Source organism: Akebia trifoliata, chromosome 12 (genome assembly GCF_017979445.1).
Source record: "Akebia trifoliata isolate Shusen 1 chromosome 12, ASM1797944v1, whole genome shotgun sequence".
Classification (NCBI taxonomy): domain Eukaryota; kingdom Viridiplantae; phylum Streptophyta; class Magnoliopsida; order Ranunculales; family Lardizabalaceae; genus Akebia; species Akebia trifoliata.
In genome coordinates, this window is record NC_141386.1 from 27,139,204 (window position 1) to 27,157,593 (window position 18,390).

The 18,390-nt window shown below is 37.2% G+C and overlaps 1 protein-coding gene across 3 annotated transcripts in view; it reads right to left on the minus strand.

Annotated features, from left to right (window-relative positions):
• Positions 1-1,597: 1,597 nt before the first annotated feature.
• Positions 1,598-18,390, minus strand: part of LOC147389220 (uncharacterized) — a 34,372-nt gene continuing 17,579 nt past the window's right edge. For 2 of the 3 annotated variants that reach the window (XM_086417675.1, XM_086417676.1), the window contains exons 13-16: positions 17,200-17,343; positions 14,345-14,416; positions 2,686-2,832; positions 1,598-2,146 (exon numbers count right to left, since the gene is read on the minus strand). In XM_086417675.1, the coding sequence (XP_086273801.1) occupies positions 1,962-2,146; positions 2,686-2,832; positions 14,345-14,416; positions 17,200-17,343 (548 nt within the window). In that variant the 3' untranslated portion in view covers positions 1,598-1,961. Of the gene's footprint in view, positions 2,147-2,685; positions 2,833-9,276; positions 9,476-14,344; positions 14,417-17,199; positions 17,344-18,390 lie in introns of those variants that run through there. The other variant, XR_015170441.1, reaches the window with a different exon arrangement.

Sequence of the window (18,390 nt, forward strand, 5' to 3'; positions counted from 1 at the left end):
GTTCAAAAGGTTCTAAAAACTACTATTTCAACCAATTATAACAACGGAAGTTGGTTACTATAGAAATCTCGTTATATTTTTAGATTTTCTCATTAATTTATTTCATTTGTTTGAACTTAAATGAATGATTCTTAAGAACTCAATTAAAAAAAAAAATAACTCAATCAAATGATCACAATTACAATAAATAAGACAATTCAAAAGTTGTAGATAACACTTATATTTTCGTACATTTATCGATCTCCATCTTTTGTGTTCTATGTTTTACAAAAGAACTCTTTGTCAACAAGACGCATCTGACATGGCTTGAACCATGTCACCCGAGTCCTGTCGATATGGTTTAAACCATGTTACTCGTGTCCTATTGACGTCTGTGTGTATACATATATATGTGTGTGTGTGCACACTTTTTGATAGGACATTCAGATGTGTCATATCAACCTGACTTAACACATGTCAACCTTTTAATGTCGATATAAATAATTAAAAATAGATTTATTATTATTATTATTATTAGATTTTACCCATTATCAAATAAGTTCTTGTTATCATTGCTTTTTAAAAATATTTTTCAATGCCTTTAAACATTCAAATGCCGTACATTAAAATTTTAACCCTAATCTAAATCAATTCCTACCATTTGCCCTAAGTTTTCCAACGTTTTCCCCGTTATAAACACATTACAAAGTAGAGATGATAAACAAACAAAAAACTAAAATTTGATGCCTCGCAAGGTTTAGAGAGCAACTCTTAACCAAAAATAAAGTTCTCCATGGGACAACCACCATGAGGATAAAGCTCAAACGTATTTGGTTGGTGCATATACCATGTGAGTATATTAACAAATTCGTTACAAGTTCTGGGGGTGCAACTACTAAGTGGATGTAGACATCTGAAAAAGTGGGTACATAGTAGTAGAGTACTCTCACCCACTCTGTGCTTTCCTGAAATAGCATAGTTCCTGAATCCAAACTTTGTTACTGTTATGGTCTGAGAGTAGGATGGAAAATCTTACCCTAATATGTCTACAGCCAACACGAAAGATTGCACCATTCCACGATATCATCAAATGTGCCGCCTCAAATGCAAGCGGTTTTCACACAAAATAACGGACTGAACAACAAAAATAAATCTAAAAATAATACTCCTATAGCCTAGACAATTTGAACTGAACTAACAACTATCAAATAAATAAAACGGAACTTAATCAAAAGAGTCTATTGTTAGGGTTTATATGATTGAATGATAGGGCAATCCTACCAATCAAATAGACTGATATGGTCCATTGATTAGGATATCAAACTATTAAAATCATCTATAGATGGAATGAATGATTAAACAAGTGGCTTAGATGGATTCCTTAGATTGAATACTCCACTAGATTCACTCGGACATATCCAAACATGACCATAAATTTGATTAGATGACCCTCTTCAACTGTTACTACCTTCATGGACTGCTCTCAACCAGCTGCATTTTCCCCTAGAAGAATCACAGCCTCAATTTTATTATTTATAATTCGGGCGAGTTATTTTTTGAACATTTTGACCTGTTAATTCTATTGAAAAATATAACCAGGCACATGGACAAAGCTCCAAGAACAACAAACACAATTCAGTGCTTATATCAACTTGGAAACCCATTGTTCTAGAATATATGTACAGAATTTGCATGGCTCATGAGTGGGGTATTTGCCGACCATGCGAAGGAAGCTAATCTACACTTACTTTCTTTCATGTTTTGAAAGAAAGCTTCACATATAGCACGAAGCTGTTTCCCACTCTCTGATAAAAACCATAGTTCTTAATCCATATTTACACCCATCAACATACGTACGACACAACACTTCGCATGAGTCTTCTTGCTCAATTGTTGTTCTTGCATATATTTAACTATATATATATTACCATTATTTCACGCTGATTGTAAAGCTATTTACAGGCTTCGCTTCAAATTTGGAATTACTCAGGTCGAAAGCTCACCAGGTTAGGGAGGGCAGTTGACTGAAGCTTCTTCATCTCGCTCGCTGTCACCTTGCATGACTCCAATGACAGTGATCTAAGATTCTTTAACGGCTTTAAATGCTGCAACCCCACATTTGTAATACGAGAATTTGATATGTTTAGGGATACCAAGGAAGTCAAACCTGCATGGAGCAACATTAAGAGAGAAACAAATATGACAAAATTGATATGGACTTAATAAACACAAGGAGTCCCTCCCTCCTATATGTCCAAAAATAATATACTTGAAACCTTTCGCACACCCAATGCTGGTCAGCACCAGCCAATCAATGGGTCCAACATATATATCATAATCACCCAATCGATATGCATTTTTTTCTGGACTGGCCATATTTTTCAAGCTGTCCAAAATAAGACAGAGTCATGATAATCTGACTCATTTTTCTGTGCGTTCCCTTCACAGAACCGTACAAAAAGATCCGTCCTTGCGTATCCCGAAGCAAAAGGATCTACGGTTCTGTGAAGGGAGCGTACAAAAAAAGGAGTCAGATTATCACGACTTAAGGCAAAAGAGCAGGATCCACAATTGGGCCTGTAGCCTTGGGTATCTCCTCGCAAGGATCTACAAATTGGAATTCTTGACTAATATATAAAGATGGGACAAGTCTGTCCTGCCAAGTGCCACTAATTGAATAAATTCTTCAGATTAAAGATGAGTTACCAGAAATCAATTCCAAGGATTTATCTGAGAGGTTGCAATTCTGCGACAGATTTAATAGGGTGAGGGAAACAAGATCTTTGATATGTTTCACACCAGCATCAGTTATATGTCCACCACATATCTCCAGGGACCGGAGATTCTTGAAGTCTGAAGCACAGAAACAATAAAGAACAAATCTCAGGCATCCCAAAATTTTGATAATTTATAAGCAAAAGTACAATAGTTTGGCTGGAATCAAATTATATTTTCAATAAACTAAGGGACATAACCAGCAGTTTTTCTTTTCTTAAAAGAAAATAGAAGGACAAGTTACAATTTTTTAGGAACATTGTTTTGTGCGAATAAAGGTTAGTCAAAGTGTACTAGGCTTCATCACTGAAGATAAGTGATCTATAAACACATTGTGGTCTATTTTTCGTATTTCTTTTCTTTTTTGACGAGTGTACTCAGCTTCATCACTGGAGATTAATTAACTATATTTGTTCAATCACTTGTTCAACTGTACAAAAAACGGTGAGAACTGACATTATTTAAAAGTGAAGAAGATAAATGTATAAATAAGCTAATGCTCTAAACAGATTTTGTTTCCTTTAGGCTGCCTGTGAAAATCAAATCTACGAGGCTGAATAAACATCTAAAACACAAATGGCCTGTCATTAGGGATATTTAGTAGAATTGCAGCATCAACCAACCAGAGTGAGCGAACACTGGCATAACATTTTTGTGATAGATGCACGCTAGCAGCAGCAATTTGAAATCAGATTCAACAAAACAGCTTTATAATACAATATTTTAACAAAGATAGTTAACAATACCGAACATTTTGTGAACACCAAACGCTTGAAAAGACAAAGAACCCTGATGTAGGACATCTACAATCCTAGTTAGAATTTTATTAGGATTTCTATTTCTATTTCTAATTCTAGTAGGATTTTTATTTCATAATTATGTTAGGAGTACAATTCCTTGTTAGTTTCTAATTTGTTTTAAATTCGTTTTTATTATTTAGGCTATAATTAGAAGTGCTTAGAAGAGTCCAATTTGAGTTCTAATAAGATTAGAAAGTTAGTATTATGTTATATATAGGTTAAGAATGTTAATTTTTTGTATTTGAGTAGGATTTTAAGTTGTTATAATAGAATTACCTATATAAGGAGCTCCAAATCCGAAAATTCAATAATCAATCAATTCAATTATCTTCTCTCTCATAATTAATTTTTTTAGTTTTATGCTTTATTTTCTTTCAAGTTATTGATTGTTTATCAATCGAATCTATTAATTCAAATTGATTTTGAGTGTTCCATTGAACTCCACTACGTCAAATGGTATCAGAATTCTTGTTGCCATGCACAAAATATGGTTGGTGAAGGTGATTTTATCACAAAATCTTATCTAGAAACTCAATTAGAAGTCGAATTGAAAAATTTTGAAGAAAGAATCACCAATAAAATTATGCCTATATTGGAGTCATGTGTTCAAGGCATGGTTCTCAACACCAGTGAAAAAGAAAAATGTAAGAAAACTTTTGGAGATGAAGATCCAAAGGATTCCCATCATCTCTCTCTCAATTCCCCTCATAATTCAGCTCCTACAAACTCTTCTAGAAAGGCCGAATTCCCTCAAAACCAGAACCTTACCCATAATTTTGGTTTTGCCCAAATCAAGCACTCCCCACACCTCAAACCACCCTCCCTCAACCTTCTAGCCATACCACATCACTCCTATACCCTTAAAATAAAATCCCTCACCCTCCAACAGCCACATATTTGCTCCAATAAAATGTTTCTCCTAATCCTAATCCTCCAAATACCCTTCAAAACCCATCAAATAACTTCAATGACCCTTCAAGGACCATAACAACCCCATATATGAATTATATAGATGAATCAGATCCTTATACTACCCCTCCCCTAACTAGACATTCCTATTTTGACCATGATAGACTTCTCCCTAACTCTCTCCATACTCACCCACCCCCATATTGCGAAGTCAATGCAAAATGGACCCATTATCCCCCACCCACAAATCAGACCTTCTATGATCTTGAGGAGGTTAAACGCACCCCCCACATCTTCGCAACAATGGGCAACAAGAGCAATCTTTTGACTATAGGCTTAAGGTGGATATTCCTACCTTCAATGGGCTCTTGCACATTGAGGACTTTCTTAATTGGATCTCCAATGTTGAACGATTCTTCAATTACATGGACATTTTAGAGGATAAAAACTTCAAACTAGTGGCTTTTAAGCTAACCGGGGCAACCTCCTCTTGGTGGGACCATCTCCAATGAGATCAACTATGTCAAGACTTTCGGCAAGTGCAATCATGGTCAGCCATGAAGCAATTGCTTAAGCAACGGTATTTACCACCGAATTACATCCAAGCCTTGTTCATCAACATACAAAATTGTAGGCAAGGGTCCCAAAGTGTACAAGAATATGTTGATGACTTCTCTCGCCTTCTCTCAAGGAATAAACTTCAAGAGAATGAAGACCAAACCATTGCGCGTTACATCAATGTGTTGAATAGAAGAATTCAAGAGAAATTGGCCACACATCAATACACAAACTGGCACACAGCTATAAATTCTCGTCCTTCTTATACCAACACTCGGAGGTCTAACTATCTACAATCTACCTCTCCATCTCATCAACCTTATCCATCCCACAATCAGCCCCCTTATGACAACAACAACATGCTTCCACCTCCACCTTCTAAACCCCACAAACTTAATCCCTATGCACATCCAAAGCAAAATAAGTGTTTTAAGTGCAGGAAAATGAGTCATACCTCCGAAGTGTGCTAGAGGAAGCAAACATTAGTGGCCAAGACTGATTATGAAAATGACAAAGATGCCCCTTATGTTGATAACGATGCGGCTGTCATCTTTGAGGGTTATGAGAACAAAGGTGAACCTCTAAGTTGTGTTATTCACAACTTATTGTTGGTACAACATGTTGATCCTTCAACTTGACAGTCTTTTCCGAACTATATGCAAGTTGCAAGGCAAGTTGTGTCAAAAAATATAATTTCAAGCCACACAGTCGATACACTCAAACTACCCACTACGTAACACCCTACACCTTATTCTATAGGTTGTGTGGACTACAAATGCAAGAAGAATGTGACAAGACAATGCTCCCTTTCTTTTAGCATTGGGCAATATAACGATGAGGTTATTTGTGACATCGTCCCAATAAGAGCATGCCACATCCTCTTGGGAAGGTCTTGACTTCATGATAATGATACCACCTACCAACGAAAAGTCAACACCTATTCTTTCATGCATAATGGTGTCAAAGTGATCTTACATCGTTCCTATGCCAAGCCCAAGGCTTCCCACCTAGTCAAGGATAAGAGAATATGTTTTCTTTCTACCAACATCTATGACGACTTAAAGGAAACAAGCCAAGTGTTTGTGGTGGTAGTGCAACCTTCAAATTGGGACCTTCCTACTCAAGTTCCTCCTCAAGTGCAATCCTTCCTTGAAGAATTTTCTTGTGTTCTTCCTTCGTACTTGCCAGATTCATTGCCTCCCATGAAAAATATACAACACCACATCAATTTGGTGCCCGGTGCAAGTCTCCCAAATCTGCCCTATTATAAGATGAGTCCAACAGAGCATGACATATTGAAGGAAAAACTAGAAAACTTACTTTCCAAAGGTCTCATTCAATCAAGTCTTAATCCATGCACAGTTCCGACCTTGCTGGTACCTAAGAAGGATGGTATATGGAGAATGTGTATTGATAGTCGTGCAGTGAACAAAATTACTATAAGATATTGTTTTCCGATTCCAAGGCTTAATGACATGTTCGACATGCTAATGGGTTCAACCATCTTCTCCAAATTCGACTTGAAAAGTAACTACCATCAAATAGATCCAAACCGGAGATGAATGGAAAATTGCCTTCAAGACCAAGGATAGCTTGTATGAATGACTAGTCATACCATTTGATTTATCAAATGCGCCTCATGAACCAAGTACTACAACCCTTCATTGGTAAGTTCGTTGTGGTCTATTTTGATGATATCTTAATCTACTCCAAATCTGATCGGAGTACCTTTTGCATCTACGGACTATTTTTGAAGCTCTCAAAGCCAAATCTCTTTACATCAACTTGAAGAAGTGTCACTTTTTCATGTCTTAGGTACTTTTCTTGGGTTACATAGTCTCCAAAGAGGGCATACACGTGGATGAAACTAAAATTGCAGCCATAAGGGATTGACCTTCTCCAAAATCAACCTCCAAAAGTTTTCATGGGTTAGCATCCTTCTATCGACGTTTATTAAAGACTTTAACTCCATCGCAGCACATTTAACCGACACATGGAAAAACAAAAAATTTACTTAGACCAAAGATGCCGAAGCTAGCTTTCACTCTTAAAGCTAAACTTATTCCGGCCCTTATTGTGGCACTTCCTTGCTTTTATAAACTATTTGAATTCCATTGTGATGCTTCCATACACTATTTTATCTCAAGAAGGAAAGCCTATTGTATTCCTTAGTGAGAAGCTAACGGAGGCAAGGCAAAAATGTACTTATGAACTCGAATTCTATGTTGTACTCTTAGAAAGTGGAGGCATTACTTGATCAAAAATGAATTTGTGCTCTATTCGGACTACCAAGCCTTGAAATTCATCCAAAATCAAAATCCGACCAGCCGCATGCATTCTTCATAGATTACCTTGCTTCAGGAGTTCAACTTCACTATTCAACACAAATCTGACCTCAACAATAAAGTTGTTGACGCACTAAGTCGTAGTCCTTCTCATACCTCACAAAATAAATATTCTTTGCTCATTACTATAAGGAGAAATGTGATAGGCTTCGACTTACTCAAAAAACTCTACTTTGACAACCCAGAATTTCAAGTTATGTGTGAATAGTACCAACTCGGGACAGTAAGGTACTTCAGACTTTGTGGTTCAAGATGGATTCCTTTTCAAAGGAACAAGGTTATGCATTCCCAATGGTTCCATTTGTGAGCATCTTATCAAATAGTTATATGATGACGGACTCTCGGGACACTTTGGACAAGACAAGACCATTGCACTTGTGGAAGAACGGTACTTTTGGAAGTCCCTCGAGAAAGACGTTGAAGATTTTGTCCGTCAATGCCTCATATGCCAAAAAAGGAAATGACAAGCACAAAACACTGGTTTGTACACACTTTTACCAGTCCCTAATGGCCCTTGGGAAGATCTTCAATGGATTTTGTGCTTGGACTACCTCAAACACAAGGCAACGATTCCACCTTCGTTGTTGTTGATCACTTTTCTAAGATGACACTTTATGCCTTGTCACAAGACTCACTATGCGATAAATATAGCCAACCTCTTCTTTCGTGAAGTCATATGTCTACATGGCATCCCCAAGACCATCACTTCAGATTGTGACTCTTAGGTTTTTGAGTTGGTTTTAGAAGACTTTATGAACTAGACTAAAAATGAAACTTAGTTTTCAAGCACTGCCCATCCTCAAACGGACGGACAAACAAAAGTTGTGAACCGTACTCTTGACAACTTGATTCGGTGCATTTCTGGTGACAAACCGAGATAATCGGACTTAACACTTGTACCAGCTGAATTCACTTATAATTTAGTTCCTAATCGCTCTATGGGCTACACACCATTCCAGTCTATTCCAAAACACCTAATCATACTTTGGACTAAGTGCAACTTCCTTCTCGCCCCAACCCCAATGTGACAGTCAATGATATGATTGAGAACCTTTACAAGCTCTATGGACAAGTGAAGAAGAACTTTAAAGCTTCTAATGAAAAGCACAAAGCAAATGCCGATAAGAATATAGACGATTCAAGAGCTATAAAGGAGACTTGGCCATGGTTTATCTTAGTAAAGATAGCTTCCTTTCTGGAATTTACAACACGACCAAGCTAAAGAAAATTAGACTCCTTCGTATTTTGAAGAAAATAAATGATAACGCTTATGTGGTGCATTTGCCTAATGATATGCACATACCCCAACATTAAACGCAAAAGACATTCATCCCTACTTTCCGGAGGATGATTTTTCTACTAGTACACCAAACTCGGGGACGAGTTATTTCAAAGAAAGGGGACCTAATGTAGGACATCTCCAATCCTAGTTAGAGTTTTACTAGGATTTCTATTTTTAGTTCTAGTAAGATTTCCATTTCATAGTTATGTTGGGAGTACGATTCCTTGTTAATTTCTAATTTGTTTTAAATTCGTTTTTATTATTTAGACTATAATTAGTAGAATTCTAAGTTGTTATGATGAAGTTATCTAAATCCGAAAATTCAATAATCAATCAATTCAATTATCTTTTCTCTCTTAATTACTTTTTTAGCTTTATGCTTTATTTTCTTTCAAGTTATTGCATGTTTATCAATTGAATCTATTTATTCAAATTGATTTTGAGTATTCCATTGAACACAACCTATCAAATCTATTGATTCACACGCTTCCGCTATTTTAGACCCCCCTTCGCATGCATGAACTTTACGTAGAAATGGAAAAGGCATTGTTTTATCCTCTAATACTTCCTAGAAATGCCATGGTCCAGGCATAAATGCCAAAAAAAAAAATGCATGTGTGGAATCTACCTTGGTTTGTAGGAGAAGATTTTCAAGTAACGAGATTCTCTTTCGAAAAAAGAAGGGGGTAGTTGGGTGTTGATAGAAGCCTGCTCGTGGATCTTCCTATGGGAGGAGGTTAATATACATTGAGTCATACTCCAGGGAATCTTGTCCTTAGCAGAGCGATTGCTTGGAAGATCATTTTGCTAATGTAGTGCAGGATACCCTACCAGGACCAACATCGTATCATAAACGGTTAAATCACGACTTTTTCAATAAATTGACTTTTACGAACTTCATAATTAAAATGCGAAGCTCAGAGACGTTTGAGATTAAATCAGAAGAAACAAAATATGGTCTCTTTGACCTAAATGATGAAGATGGTGACCATTTTAGCAATGGTTACTTGTTGACCTATAGTTACTGGTTGTGGATGCATGGATATTATTAATACGAGGTTTTGTGATTTATTATTGTTGTTAAATAATGAGATCTGATGACATAATACAAGAACACTACTTAGTATGAACAATTATACAGCCCTACCATAGCTCGATGTTTTCCCAATTTTCTCAGTTTTTCTTTGTTCTTTTCCTTTTTCTTTTTCACTTTTACCGAATTTTTCCATTGCCGACTTATTCCTGAAGCCTGACTTGGTTTCTATGGTGATAAACCAAGATGCCCAATCGCCTTCAGATTCGGAAATATGTGGCGACATCCAGATTTCATAGAAAGGGAGAAGGACGGTAGAACTCATTCTCTTTTGTTGGAAGCAGTTTGGTTTTGAGACCAAGACTAAAGGTTCTCAAGGATGAGATAATAAATTGGAATGAGGAGGTTTTTTTGTAATAGAGGCAAGGAAAGGGATTCTCAAACAGTTTGCAATGATTGATAGGATGGAGGCGAACCCCTCATCCATGGAACAAAGAAGTTTTGAGAGTAGATCAAGAGGCATAATTTAAAAATAAAAAATAAAAAAAATTGGCAAATCTGGAAGAGATAAATTGGAACAAAAAATCGAGAATTAGGCCACTGAATTTTTTTCATAAGGAGGCCAATGCTAGGAGAATATGTAACCACATCTCAAAGTTGATCACAAAAAGATATTTGGTGGATAGTTAGGATAGAATACGAGGTGGAGTGAGGATGGATTGTTACATTTTCGAGATGAACTTGAAAACCAACTCCAAGAGGCTTGGGTCTTGATTTTGATTGGCTTTTAGTGGATATGGTGTCTTGTTTGGAATGTCCCTTAATGAGGACAAAGTTCTGGATTTAGAGTCGAAAAGGGAATAATGCCCCTGGTCCAAATGGATTTCCCATAGCACTGCTTACGAAATTTTGGGAGAAAATTAGATTGGATTTTTCGAAGGCAGTGAAGGAGTTCTATGAGAGAATTTGATCCCTAAGGTCCACAGAAAAGAGAATATTAAGGACTATAGACCTATAAATCTGGCCAGCGGCATCTACAAGACAGTTTACATGATCCTTGCCTCCAAGATCAGGGTTATTCTCCTCTAGAGTAATCTCAACAGTAAGAAGCATTCATAAGGGATGCCTTTCGAGACAGCATCTTGATCTGATGATTCAAGGATGATGTGAAAGAATGATATTCAACATAGTTTATGATCATGTAAGTTGGAACTTTCTGCACTATATGCTCTTATAGGATGAGGTTCGGAGTAAGGTGGAGGGCATGGGTAAAAACAAATGATCTTTTTTTTCCCCTTATGTGACAGTAGGGCTGGCAATGATCCGAAAGATACCCGATGTCTGAACTGGATTTTTGGATCAGATTCAGATTGAAATCTTAGATCCGATACAATTACGGAACGGATTCAGATATACCCCAATCTGTTCCGCAAAAAATCCGATCCAAACATATTTTAATAGTTTATAATTTTTTAGTCTTTTTGGTTTCACTCTATATTTGTAGTTGAAAAGTGGTTTTTTTTTTAAGTTCTATGATTTTATATTTTTTAAATTTTTTTGAACATTGATAATTTGAAAATAAGGCATGTATTCGGATCGGATCGGTTTTGGATTAAGGATGAATGAAATGGATCGCATTCGGTTTGCACATTCATTAATCCAATCGGATTGGGTACATGTATAAAAAATTTCAGATCGGAATTGGAGTGGTAGTGATCTAGTACTGAACCGATCCGTTGCCAGCCCTATGTGACAGGGTATCCCCAACCCCTTTGGGCTTTGGAAGTGAGGCTAAGCCTTGAGGATATGCCCAATCACAACAAATGGGAATATCGGGCTAAGTAGCAGGTGGGAAGACCTGATCTCACAACCCTGGAGAACGCACGCAGGTCAAGCCACTGCTCCACTTCTAGGATGGTTAGAAAATGTATCTCCTCGATTCATTTATAATTTTGGTTAGCAAATTCCAGTAGGACAGTTTAAAAGCAGATGCATCAGTCAAGATCTTTGATCACCATTCCAGCTCATAGCGATCGTTGAAGCTAAACTGATGGATACTGGGGCAATACAAGGATTTGACATGGGCCAAAAATTTCTCATTTGCAAATGAAAAATCTTTGTTTCGTTGTTCTAACATTGGATCATTTTGGTCGTTTAAGGTGTCTTCAATGTTTTTTTAGGCAGTGATGGAATTTAAACATCAATCTGGGTAAAAGTAAGGTTGGAAATGGGGAAACTAAACATTGGGTCCAAATAGCAGCAACCATCTATCTAACATATCAACTCAATTATTGGATCTAAAATCAGAATATTGGACCAAAAAAGATGAATTATGTATTCTGAACTCTTCTGATATATTTGATGAATTCATACTTAGTAGACTTGTTCTAGACAGAGGTACCCCCAAGCATCTGGTGATCTCAAATGTCCTCCTATTGATAGAATAGGTGACACATTATTCAGATGAATCATTTATTTGGAAAGAAGATGATCAAGATAATAGGCGGATCTTCCCCAAAAGTTTGAACCGAAAAGGTTTGGCACCTCAATGTTGGATCTTCGCCAACTTGGGCTGTAGTATGTTTGATGCAGGATGAAGAGGGAAGAAAATAAAAGACGGGGATAGGGAATCTGATTTGAGATTTAGGTCAAGGATTTGGGCTACAATAGGATTACCCCAAAGGTTTAGGGTAAACCTTTGATGTCCCCATCAATGTTCCAAGGGTTGGGCAGTTCACCGATTAAAGTGGTACATGAGCTGGGCTCAGAATTTCCTTAGACAATTCAGATCATATCTAGTATGGGAGTCAGCATTTGTTGAACTTTTAACTAGTACAGGAGGACCAATAGGAAGCACAGCTAGTGTGACATACCACATCATTTTACTCTATTGGATCTTATGGAGCCAATTCATCCACACCGTGATTTGGGTTTGATTTCCTCTACTACCCCATGTTGGTCTCAAGGGATGGAAGAGAGTAGGTTAGTCGAAAGATGGGTTATTGGTTCAAGGACAGGGCTTTTTTGGACCCGAATTTTGGAGACTCCCAGAGCCCCACATTCTCATTGGTCCATTTGTATTGAAATGAATTCTGAATTTACAAAAATACCCACATTTGATCATGTTGGGATGCTTTTTCAATACACGTGGATCTCCAAAATGCGAGTCTCCAAATTCACTCTCTCAAGGACACAAGTGATATTGCTTTTTAGGGTAATATGAATTCAAGAATGCAAGCTAGGGTTTTTTCCTACAACTTACTAGGGTATCCTTCTCGGAGCCAAATATAAATCCAAAGCCATGTGGGATTTGGTGATTGAAAGGTTTGATGAGATTGACATATCTTGGAAATTCAGTAGCTTATCAAAAGGAGGTAAAATAATCCTCATCAAGAACCACCTATCTACATTTTCAGTTTAGCACGTGTCCATCTTTACCCTTTCCTCAGTTGTTTCCAAAAGGTCGATGAGATTGTAAATGAACTTCTTGAGGCATGATAGGGAGGAGCGAAAATACCTTCAATGAGTCGGGGAAAATTCTCTTCCTAGATAAGCAGGTGGTTCAATATTAAAAACCTATAAAATAAAAAATAAAAAAGGGAAAGAAAGAAGTAACACTGCTCTTCTTGAAAAATGGTTGTGGAATTTAACTTAGCGGGATAGAAGGCATTTGGGGGAAAGTTCTCTCACCCAGGTATGGGTTGCAAGTTCACAGTAGAAGAGCCGGATCTCTAGAGTATCATATGGATGTAGTGTTTAGAAAGACACACTAAATTAAAACAGTACAGGATTCCATTATGAAAGAAGGCGGCTCTCCTACTTGGGACTAACGATTTTGAACAATTGGGAAGTTGATACAATATCAGCCTTACTCTCTATCACTGATTGTCTCTGGTCTAATAACCATGACAAGGATAGGAGGATTTAAATATGGGACAGGGAAGGTTTTTCCGGGTGGAAGCATCTAACAAAAGTCTCTCCATCCAATCCTAGTTGGACTTCCTGGCTTCTTTTGTGTGGAGATCCAAGATTCCATCCTAATAGCCTTCTTTGTGTAGATTGCTGCTCTTAACAAAACTATGACAGTCAATCATCCAATCTTTTGCAAGTGGGTTAGGGTTAATTTTTGTGTCGTGTAAATCTAGTGAGGAATCAAATGATCACCTTCTATTACATTACAATTCTGTGTTTATAATCACAGGTTCCTTTGGTCTATACCTAAGGCTTTGTTGCGGATTCTTCGTGCTCACAATATATCTTGCTATTTCTCCAGTTGGAAGAATCCATTGAAAACTTCTCCCTTATACTATGGTGAAAGATATGGGGAGAGAAGCATCGTAGGCTGTTCACGGAGGGAGGAGGGAGTGGAAGCTTGTGTGCTTCATACCAAGTCCCTGATGTTTAGATTGGACCAAGCTCTTACTGGAATGTAGGGTCTCCTTTTTCGGAAGACTGTCTTCAAATGGGATGTTTTGGTTCATGGGGGATGACAAGTAAATAAGGCCTCCTCATTTTCTTAGAGATTTCCTCGATCTCCCTTTTAGTTGGTTGCTTGTTTTCCTTGTATACATTTTTTTTCTTTTCAATCAATGATTTTGTACTGATAACAAATGACCACTGCAAACATTGGAAAGATAAGTACAGTAAAGATTTTCGAACTTACAACGCAGACAGTTCATTCCAATATCTGTAATATGAGCCCCGAAAAGATCCAGATGAGTCAACCCAGTCAGACCTAGGACAACAAAAGCACATGATTTCAACACGTATATAGTAGATCACATTATGAAAAATAATCAGAAGAAATCTAGGAAGTATCATGTGTGCCATCTAAGTAACATAAAATTTGGCCCTTTATACGGGTCAGATAGCTAGTGGTTTTCATTATTTCATTGGCATCAAAACATTTAAGTATGGAAAAGGGGCAAGGTAAAAAAGAAACAGGTAACTCACTAGAAATGGAGGGAAGAACTTAACGAATATGGATCCAAAATCCTAACTGTGAACTCATAACAAATTTCAATCTTTGAGTGGGTACAGGACTAAACCCTCATGGATATGGTCTGTCTCATTTATGATGCAATGTTTTACTCATATACATTGGCCTACCTTTTTTCTGATAAGTGAGTCTACCTTCACTTGATCAAGAGGACTAAAAAGAATCTGGTAGTCCCCACACACAATAGTGCAGCTATGAGTTTAAGTGTGTTTTAAATTCCCATCCCATATTTTCAAAAACCAAAATGATACCGAAACATTGCCGAGACATTACCCAAACACTCTGATACATTCTGAGACATTAATTTTAACATTTTAACAAGTCTTTTAGAGGAGACTGTGGTCAAGCGGTTACAAAACATGGAGGGGCTTGTCTAAGGCATGTGATGACAAAAAAAACAGAGAGGAAGAAACTGATCTCGAACTTTGGCACAAATCTGGCGCAACTCCGGCAATCCAGGTACCTCTCTCTCAGACAAATCTGAAACCTGAATGCATTGATTCCATACTTGTATCTTCTCGACATGTTGAAAAACCGAGATGCCTCGGTCGATACATTCCGGAAAAACATGAGACGAATCTGAAACCTGAATTCCATACTTGTATCTTCTCAAAATGTTGAAAAACTGAGATGTCTTGGCCAATACATTCCAGAAAAATACAAGATTTTAAACCATGGTTTCAAGGATGGAAATAAACACGAGCTCATTCCAAATTTTAATGAAGAGAATGCATACAACACAGAAAATAAAGGAAACCAAACTAACACAATGAAGAAAGAGAGGAGAGTTGAACTTCGTGGAATAAAAAATCTTCTATTTATATTGAACCACTGAAAAACTTGGACTCAGAAATTGATTCCAACTAATAAATATCTTGACTTGAACGCAGATTGAAAGCTTCAAAGTTAAAGAGCTGAAGTCTTACAACTACAACCACCACACAAAGACACTTTTGAACTTGAAACTTCGATTAACCTTACTAACCTTATTTAAAGGGGTGGAAAGGCGTGAGAATTAAAAAAACAATGATGGAGACTACATTATTAAAGGTACATCACAATAATTTGTTACCATTATGACCAACTTGTGACTAAAGACATACAACTTGCTCCATGATAGAGTTCAAAAGAAATATAATGGTTCGCATTGTGCTAAGACAAAAGCTATAAGAGGCATTTTTCAAGTTTCCAGCCATCAGTAACAGAAAACACAATAGTTTCTGGTCCTCAGGAATACCTTCCTGAGAAGAGTACGACCAGAATGGTCCAACAAAGAGTAGTGACCAAATATGGTCTGTTCCAGGAGTTCATTCTGAACCATCTCTTTAGCATAATCAGAAGGCTGCCAAGAAAGAAAATTTCCTCGATCAATGACACCGACGTAATTTAGTAAATGGCCAAAAACAGTCGTAAGTGGCTGTTAAAGTGGCAGTACACTCTTGAAGGACCAAAGTTGAAGAATCTATCAACACAGGCGATGGTTTGATGGTATGAGAGGCCTGAAGAGGACGAATTGCTGGACCATAAATTGGCAATGATCGAGGAGCAGATCAAATGGTGCAGGCTTGAGAGAATTAGAAATGATAAATAGACTCATTGGAGTTCAACCAAACCAACGACACAGAAGACAATTACACATCAAACTTAAATGATAACAGTTGGGAACTCTGCCCCATTCATCCAGTCAAAATCTACTGGCCAGGCTACCCAATTCGAAGCATTTTAGTCTACTACAGTCAAGTCAATATCAGCCATTTTTACAAGACAGTAAAACCTTTTTATCGAGGGAATATCTTTTCACCTGATAGTAATAATGGAAGAAATATTATGGAAATTCCAACTTGACAAGGGAGGGGTCCATCCATCAAATCTCACATCTCAAACATTGAATATCTAATATTTTAGTATTTTGTGTTGCAAGATGATAGCCATTAGCTTGTCCTAAACTATGTGTTGACATAATGGCACGCTTCAGATTTTCTAAGAGGTCTATAATGAAGCAAGTTGTATTTCATGCTACTTGCAGGCTAAATCTTCATGAAGCAAGTGTTCATGTAGTGACTAGGTGCCAGGCTTCAGCTCTTTAGTTTGAAGCTTTCAGCCTGTGTTCAAGAAGTGAAGATATGCAGTAGTAGGAACAAATTTGTAATAGAGTCTGCCATGCTCTCAAATTATTCAGTACAAATAAAGTGCATTTATTATAAGAAGTTTCTCTCAACTCTCTTTTTTGTTCTGTCAGTTTGTTTCTCCTCGTTTCACATCGAGTTGAGTGAGGCAAGGTGGCTACAAGAGTTAATACAGAATCGGAAGAGCGCTGGACCCCTATCCATAGGTTCAAGTTTGTATCCACTCAAAGATTCTTAGGTTTAGGGTTCCAATATCCCTTAGGTAAGGAAACACAAATACTTAAAGCAGCATCAGCTTTTGGTGAATCAAATGTCATAATGTGTGGTTACATGTCCAAGGGAATGAACCATCTTCATAATTCATACAGATGCAGACATAAAAAAAATGCTTACTTGTAAGAGATGCAAGCCCAGCATCTGTAATTTGGCGAGCATCCAGATTTAGTGATTTAAGAGATGTCAATCCAGACAATTTTCTTAAACCACCGTCAGTTACTTGAGTGAACGACAGATTTAAACTATCCAGATTAGCCAAACCTACAAGAACAAGTGCAATTTAAATTAAGCTATGGTTTTGAAGTATATTGGCAATAATAATAATTACTAATTAAAAGAACACCTGTCACTCTGCATTTCAATGAAAATAAATAACAGTCATGAAAGTTTGTCTACTTCAGTAAAGTGCATGAGTGACAGGACTGAAAACAAATTCATCACAGATTGAGCAAATGCTCTTAGTAGCAACTTGCAAACTGTGAGGTTTCAAACACCAGGGCTTTCGCTTTACGCTGCTGTTTTCTGACTAACAGAATGTCTATGCATGATAAAACTACACTTTTTTAAACAATGCACTGGAAGAAACAGTCGGGCAAAACCTTACAACACGTCTCACAAGGCATTTGGAGAAATGATAAATAGATACTGATATGTACAAACGATGAAGTGTAACCAATCAGTATGAGTGAAAGGGCAATGAACGGAGTGATTTTTCTATTGAGACATGAATAGGTCAGAAATTTGAGACATCTAAGGGGAATCTCCACAACCATAGATCCTCTAAAATCTAACTATGCAACCCTTTCCCACTTTTGAAACGAATACCTCCATTAAAATCACCCGTTCCTTTTTTAATATGTCTCCAAATCCCACAGCCATACGGCCGACTCCTGTCACCCTCCCAACAAAAACTGATGCATGCACCCAATTTTTTCTGAGATAACTGTCTTCCATATACTTCATTGGTCTTCTCCAAACAACCTAAGGCATTTACCAAGAAGAGCTAGATTCATCAGCCTAAGAATACAAATCCCCGGAACTCCCTTCCCCTTACAACAAGGAACCTCCCAATACACTGAGCAATGTTTCTTTGAGTTCCCCGAGTGATCTCCCATTAGACATCCAAATGGGTCCATCGCTACATTCTTTTTTTGGCCTAGGTAACATCTCATCATCTTTATCCAGACACGTTGCAAATTTGAAATCAAAATCAAGCCCTCTATAATGTACTCATACAAGAACAAACTGAATTCCAGATAACACTGTATGTAGTACATAGAAAAAGAAAAGAAAAAAAAACTGATATGA